This window comes from Malaclemys terrapin, chromosome 16 (assembly GCF_027887155.1).
Source record: "Malaclemys terrapin pileata isolate rMalTer1 chromosome 16, rMalTer1.hap1, whole genome shotgun sequence".
Taxonomy (NCBI): domain Eukaryota; kingdom Metazoa; phylum Chordata; order Testudines; family Emydidae; genus Malaclemys; species Malaclemys terrapin.
In genome coordinates this window covers 14,463,272-14,471,217 of record NC_071520.1, presented here as the reverse complement: position 1 = coordinate 14,471,217, position 7,946 = coordinate 14,463,272, and the positions used below count along the sequence as shown (strand labels likewise).

The following is a 7,946-nucleotide window of genomic DNA, read 5'->3' as shown; positions in this document are numbered from 1 at the left end:
TGTACACACTGTGCATGCTGCTGTCTGGGAAGGGCGGGCCAGACCCCAGAGCCCCTCAGAGTATCCAGTCTCACATGAAACTGATCCCCCAGCACAGCTGATGGGTCTTTAATGGGACACAGACTGTCTGCTCTAGCCAGTTAAGACCCAAACTGTGCAACACACCAGAAGTATTAAGGACCCTGGTGTTGTACACCCCACAGAATCCAGACCATCACTCATGCTATGTTTCCTTTATAAATAATGACCTTTCCTTCGAGAAGTATCTGAGGGATTCAAAAGAATTTACACACTTACCCAGCTGGTCAAACAGGACATCAGGGTCATTGTCTGCACCTCTGGCTGAAACTCAGCTGCTGTCACACAGTGGCCAGCAGCACTAGTTTAATACAGGCAAATTTCCCTGTACAGCTGAACCTGCTGGGAGGGAAGGTTGGATGGGTAGAGAGCTGTCACCCAGGTCAGTGTTGGCAGGATATTAAAGGCCACTTTACCAAAGAGCGGTTTGGGTCTCTACCGACCAGACATAGTCAGGAGCTCTGGTTACAGCCTGTTCCAGGGACCAGCCTGCAGCAGTGTAGTGCCCCTCACGCTCTGGGCCAGATTTGGCCACTTACACCTCTGAGTGCTGAGCTGTTCAGCCAATAGCCCATTGACTCCAATGAGGCTTCTTGAAGAATGACTAATGCTCAGGGAGCAGCAGGGAGCCGGAATCTGCCCCATGCGCAGGCAGAGGGTGACTCAATACGAACTCACAGAGCAGACTGCTCTCTGCAGGGCTAGTGCCAACCTGAGCATTGACCCAGCCTAGCCCTGCTGGTCTATTGGGAGCTGCCAGGATCCCAGCACAAGCAGGGCTGGCTGCAGACCCACGGGGGTTGCATTACGCTCTCATGCAGCCCCCTATCACCCAGTGATTCCCTAACACCAATGTGTGCTCTGCAGAGAGATTTGTGCAGCAGCAATTGTCACACCTCAGCGACGGGTGGCTGAGACCCCGAGTGACCAGTCTTGGGGACAACAGTTACAGCTTGGATAATGATCCCTCTGTGACATCTCTTCCCCTCCCCATATCTCCATGATATGACACATCACTTAGTATCACTTCCCATTAGCTTGTCTGAAACCCCAAAGCCAGAGATCTTTACTAAAAAGAAAACCAAATTAGCTGATAAAAGGTAAATTGATTTTATTGGAAGAGAAGGTGAATATTGCAATTAATACACGAGGTGTAAAAGAGACAGAAGAAGTTAAACTCATCACAGAGACAGCAATAATTGAATATTTCTGGATTTATTAATATCATAACAAGGCTGCATCAGAGACTAAAGCAGGGAGGACATTTCCAGGGAATGCAGGGGGATGAGAGCAGTGGGGACATGGGAATAAAGACAGGTGTCATGAATTGGTAAAATCCCCCTCCTAAAAGAGGAAGCAGATTTGCTGGAAATCAGCATTATGGGAATGCTACAGGCAGATCTTGGCTCCCTTGAGGAACCCCCTACAGACTGACACGGGAACCAGCGGAGCCCCCTGTTAAGAACACTCTGAGCTCTTCAGTGACTTCTCGAAGTTCTTCCCATCGTGTGTCACCTGGCAGGTATAGGTCTCATGGGTCTTCCACTTTGATGCATCCAGAGACAGGTAACTGCTGGCCATGTACTTGTTGTCACTCTGTTTGGAGGGTTTGGTCGTCTCCACTCCAGTGGAGATCTGCTGGCCATCAGCTTTCCAGGTCACTTGGACTGCCCCTGGGTAAAAGCTGCCCAGCAGACACACCAATGTGGCTTTGCTCTTTGTTTTTATCTCTTCCGAGGATGGAGGGAAGAGGTGCACGGTAGGAGATGCCTTTGGCTGACCTACAAGACAAGGAGATTCAGTGTTAGAAAACCCAAATCCAGAGACTGTCTGTGCCGAACACAAGAAATTCCAGATCTCTGAAGTGTAACAGATCGAATCTTTTACAAGCGCCGTGGGCAGGGTAATTATCTGAGATGTAAGATATCCTTCTGGTTAAGGCACAGGACTGGGAATCAGGACATTTGGGACCCAATTCTTGGTCTGTCACATCCTTCCTTAGTGAACCTGGCCTAGTTAGTAACTGTCCCTATGCCTGTAGAAGTCAGATAATATCACTTGAATCACTGAAGGCTTGAGCCCGTATTCCTGTTACACCCATATCTCCCAATGACTTCACATAACATCCTGGGGCCTGCCAGGTGAACAGTGTTGGTGCTAAAAAAAAAAATCAGTTGGTCTGAAAGTGAGTAAAGAATTACATTCCAATCGATACGCATTGGACATCTCGCAAGAGCCATTCACAAAGAGAAGCTGCAGCTGATTCTGCATTGTGCTTCATTTTAGAAATTTAAAAGCAGCTTTCTAAGGATTTTGGACTACATTGTAGTTATTAGTTCAGGGATATTTCTTAGGATCTAAGGTTTACTTCGAGATAATGTCTGTAGTTAGGGCACTAGAAGCCACGTCAGTGCACCCAGAGAGGAATCCGTATGGAAAAATCCTGTAAAATGTAACGACAAAGATACCAGTAATATCCAAGGGATGGGACAGGGGATCTAGACACATTTAAGAGTGTTTATATAAACTTCCATAAAATTCTATGGAGCTCTACACCCTCTTTTCTATGGCAGGGATAAAGTCTCTATATAAAATTCTTTAAGCAGTTGTTATTGTCTGCCACATTCTGCAGGCCTTTCTACTAAGGGACCGCACTTTTGAATAAGACCTCAATAGGAACAACCTCCTAACTCCTCTTGTGGTATGCCAACTGCTGAACACACCTAGTTACCGAGTTAGCTTGTTGCTGAAACATTTCCGGAAGCTCGTAATGTACAGAATCTTATATGGGACAAATCCCAGCCAAAGGACTCGAGCCAGTATGTGTCTAAGTGCCTTGCTGGATCAGGGTCAAAGGTGAGCAAAGGGACATTGCAAAATATCACAGTATTGGTTGATTTCACGGTGGTACAGAGTAGAGTCCCTGCACCCTCGCACGATGTTGTGCTATGTTACTGCATGGAGACAATAAAGGACCTATTGGCTTAGGAATGCATGCAAAAATTTGGGGAATTTTTAACCCCCTAGTAAAAAGCACCTGTCTTCTAACTGAGGCCAAACTGAGAAACTCTTCCTCATTCCAGGTAGCAAGGATGTCAGTGGGCCTGTTTGAAGAGCAAGGCGCTACTTAGGACAAGTAGGCTCAGTGTAGCCTGGGCTGTAGTTATTTCACGCTTTACACAGGTCAAAGCTACAAACAATGTTGTTTGAGTTAGCACAGTCAGCCCTGATTTACTGAGCCCTGGCGAGCCGAGATCTATCTGCTCCTCAAGGTTTTACTGTAACTGAAGCCTGCTGGCCCAGCCAGCATCCTGGTCATTGAGCTTGGAGGTTGGCAGCCGGAAAGTGCAGCTTCTAGGAAGCCGTCTAGCCTTTCCAGACTGGCCAGCAACCTCGTTAGTGTGTTCCAGGCTTGAGAGAGGCAATTAGTGCAGTCTCTTTCAAGCCCTCTTCCCCTGCAGGCTGCTCCAACCCCCACCCCCTTTATCTGTAACCCTCCATATTTCAAAGGTATTGGGTGTCCCTCAGCACCTGCAGAAAATCAGGGTTGAGTGGTATTTCCAAACTGAAATCCACGATAGCTACAGTCATCCAAGGTACAATGGAACCGATCCTCCGGGTCAGGAGTAAGTCAGTCGGTGAAATTACACTCACTCAGTGTAAGGGTAAATCAGTGTAGTTCCATTGTTGCCAAGGGGGCTACATTGATTTACACCACACAAGGATCTGTTCTTATATTTTTAAAATTGCTTCAGTGTCTTAACTCGCTTTAAATGAGCAATTCTAGAAATAGGGCTGGTCAAAAATTACCCATCAAATCTTTTTCAATTAAAAATTGGGATTTCATCTCAATGGAAATTTTTGCAGAAAGTTTCCGATGTTAAAAAATTTCTTGTTGCAAATGCAAAATCTCAAAAGCAAAAGGTTTCTGCAAATATCTAGGGTTTTTCTTTGTTTTCAGTAATTATCGATAAAAGATATTTTAGTTTTGAATTTTTTTCGCAAAAAGTCTAAATTCTCAGCAGAAAATTGACAAAAATAATATTTAAATTTTTGATTGATTTTTCCAGAAAATAAAACCCATTTTGTGACTAACTCTTACTAAAATGAATAGTCTTCAGACTGCTCCAGAAGATCAGATTTCAAATCCCAAAGGACAAATTATTTTTTCATATCACATTAGATTTCCAGGGATTGTACCTCTATCTTAAAGAGGTTTGGATGAGTTTTGGTGGAGATCTATTGAAAACAAAGGGACTATGTTGTTTTACCCTGGCTGAGAACCTGGCACTTGGTTTCTTTCACATCTTGACTTAAGAAATGTCTAATTCATTAAAACAAGGTAGAAAATATTTTAGGAGGCTCACACTAGTTATTTAAAAATTGGGACCTGACAGCAGAATCTCGATAGATTTCATGGGCAAATTCAAACACCTGTTCATTGGGAAAAGATCAGAAAATCAAGCATAGGACATTTGCACTCTATTCTGACTATCCACTGATTAAATATTGTTCTCAACACCGTGTGAAGGTCTGTGCATAAAGGGAGAGGAGACCCAATCCTGGCAGGAAGAGAGAAAAGGAGGAAAAAATCATGGAAACATGACAGGATTGGCATTGAGAAGGAAAGCAGGTGAGTAATTCAGTGACTTACCAAGGTCGGTCAGCTGGGTTCCTCCACCGAAGACATTCCACAGTGACACAGGGCTGTACAAAAACCAGTTGCCACCACTGCCAATGGGGGGAAAATAGACACGGGACAACTTCTGCTGGCTCTCCATGACAGTGAAGGTTCATTATTTCTGGAGAAGCTCATAGTACAATTGATTGAATGAAGATCCATTGGGAGGTGAAGCAATGGAGTATTCCTTGGGAGAGATCACATGGGGCCAAATCCTGTTCCCAGCACGCAGCCCACGTAAGAGAGCAGAAGATGGTCTTGTACTTAAGGCACTGGAGTGGGCATCAGAAGAAGGGTTCAAGTCCTGGTTCTGCCACAGACTTTCTTTGTGCCCTTGGGCAAGCCACATAAACTCTGTGCCTCAATTCCCCATCTGTAAAATGGGGATAGTACTTCCCTATTTCACAGGGGTGCTGTAAGGATAAATTCCTTTATGGCTGTGAGATGCTCAGGTATGACAGTGATACAGGCCATAAACCTGCCTAGATAGACACAAAGGAACTGTGTGCTAGGCAGCTGCTACTCCACTGGGTTCCACTGTCCCTGTGCTCCCCCAACACACCCACGGTCTGTGGATCTGCAGGTACCTCCAGCATTGCCTGTGTGTGCTGCTGTGGATGGCCCCCGTGGAGCTCCATCTAGCACCATTGTGGGTGGAGGAGGGGACGCAGAGAGTGTTGAATTGGAGCTGCTAAGCTGTTGGTCCTTCCACTCCCAGCTGCCCCTCGTAGGTCCCCAGGAGGGAGGGGCTGGCAGATTTCTTTGGGATGCTGATAGTGAACACGCTGAGCCACGTTCAACCCTGGTGCAATTATAGTGACTTGTGGGAATTATACCAGAGGAGAATTAGGCCCATTTGCTGCCAGTATTTAATGTATCCAATCGTGCATTTCATGTGGGCGATACTCCTGTTTCCAAAGCATGTGTCCATAGCCTACATCCCTGGGACATCTCTACAGACATAGTATAAACACTATCCTAGCGTCACACCAACAAATATCAGCAAAGAAACAGATCTGCCATGCTGGGACTGCATGTGTGTGGATAGGAAACCAACACCACGTGCTGTCCTCCTCTCTCATCCGGATAGTGCAGCCTTCCCTGCACCTGTCAGTGAGAAGCTACCACATCCCATGACACATGGTCCTGCCTTACCTGATCAGGATCTCCAGATAGTTCATAGGGCCAGGAGTCGCTCTGAAGAAGCTGCGTCATGATGTTCTGTCTCGCATTTGGCTGGTGAAGTCTCCCCACCGGACATGTCCAAGGAACAAGTAAAGAATGCTCAAGATCCATGTACCATGAAACCGATCACCACCATCCTCTGCTGGGACCCTGTTAGAATCAATACAAGCAATGTTGGGATCAATGTCCATTGTGCAGCAGAGACGAGTGCTTTCCTGAAGGAAGCCCCGCATTTGCTTTAGAAATTAACGCAGTGCCACCAACGACAGCCATTTGCTCTGTATTTCCCAGCTGTTCTCAGCAGTAAATCCCTGCACTGTTTCCCTGGACTGAGCTGCCATGAGACTCTCACCATTGCTGGGCTATTCCCTGCCCCTCACCTTAGGAGAGCAGCTCTGGGGCCTGCTGCCCAGCAGAGTGTGGGCATGAGGTGCCCCTCTCACCAAGGGCAGGGCCAGTAAACATCTAGGCTGTGAGCTGTGTCCGTGCTCAGCTGGTTTCTTCTGAATTAAACCAGGGCACTGGACCCTCCCTCTGACTGTAAATACAAACTCCCCTTAGTGCCTGGTGTGTATCAGCTCAGCACGGCCAGGGGAGTGAATGGTACCAGCCCCATTTCCTCATTAATGGGCCATAGTTGAAGCCAAGGATCATGTGCTGTGTTTAAGGCTTGATCTGACACTTAGTGAAGTTGGTGGGGAAGCTCCTGTGAGTTCAGTGGTTCAGGCTCAGACCCTGCGAGAATTCCCTGGGAAGTGGAGGGCAGGCCTGAGCCGCTAGCAAAAGTGCCCAAGTCCCATTGTCAGAAGTGACTTAGGCCTGGAGTGTTAATGGTGTTTAAGCGTCTAAATATACAGGTAGGCGCCTTGTGGGATTTTGAGAAGCACCTGTCTGCCAAACGCCCATTCATTTCAATGCCTTTTAAATCTGTTCCTTAGGCTCCTAAATCCTATTGACTTTCAGTTGAACTTAGACTTTTAACGCTCTGTCTGATCCCTTCACTCCCATTCTAGCATTGTAAGTTCCTGAAAACGTCTGAGAGCTATTGTCCCCTCTGTCCTCTGCACACGCTTGGTGCTCCACAAATCATCATCTGGAATTCTTAGCCCCCAAAAGTACAGGGGTGGGGGTGTGTGTGTGTGTGTGTGTGTGTGAGTGAGAGGGTGTTGGGATGGTGGGACAAATAGGTGTGAGGATGTTAAAAATACTTATTTAAGAAACCATCATTCTTTAAAACTCATCCGTAGCGCAGTCCCCCTCAGCTCCCCTTCCCCCTTATTCATTTCTGGAGGAGGTAGAAGTGCATGGCTGGCCATCCATCCATCTATCTGTGTCACTCATATTGTGAGTGTCAGATCCCATTGTGCTGCCACCAAATATCTGGCATAGGTGATACAAATGTATCCTTTTACCTCCGGGGCCCATGGCTGTAGGAGAACCAGTATTTATGGGTCTCCTTTGGCTGGCTGGCCCAGCACGGCTCAGGGGTCCGTAGTTTCCAGCTGTACACACGGTGCATGCTGCTGTCTGGGAAGGGTGGGACAGACTCCAGGGTGCCTCTCAGACTATCCACTCTCACATGCAACATGAAACTTATCCACGGACCCCCAGCACCATTTTGGGGTTTTAATGGGACACAAACTGTCTGCTCTGGCCCATCGAGGCCCAGACTGTGCAACACACACGACGTACTAAGGGCCCCAGTGTTGTGCACCCAGAGAATCCAGATCATCAGGAATGTTCTGATTTAGTTCTAAATAATGATGCTTTTCAAATGTAATATCTTGAATCTGAAGGCTCCCAAAGCACTTTACACACTTACACAGCTGGTCAAACTGGACATGAGGGTCTCTGCCTTCACCTGCAGTTGAAACACAGGAGCTACCACACAGTGGCCAGCAGCACTGGTTTATTTCAGGCAGATTTCCCTGTACAGCTGAACATGCTGGAAGGGCAGGTTGGGTGGGTAGAGAGCTGTTGCCCAGGTTGGTGGTGGCAGGAT

The 7,946-nt window shown here is 47.0% G+C and overlaps 1 gene segment (V, D, J or C); it reads right to left on the bottom strand.

The window, feature by feature from the left end:
* Positions 1 to 1,536: 1,536 nt before the first annotated feature.
* LOC128824858 (immunoglobulin lambda constant 1-like) lies at positions 1,537 to 5,940 on the bottom strand. The segment is given in 3 exon segments: positions 1,537 to 1,859; positions 4,733 to 4,809; positions 5,915 to 5,940. Coding segments are annotated over 3 exon segments (426 nt in total).
* Between the last annotated feature and the right edge of the window lie 2,006 nt (positions 5,941 to 7,946).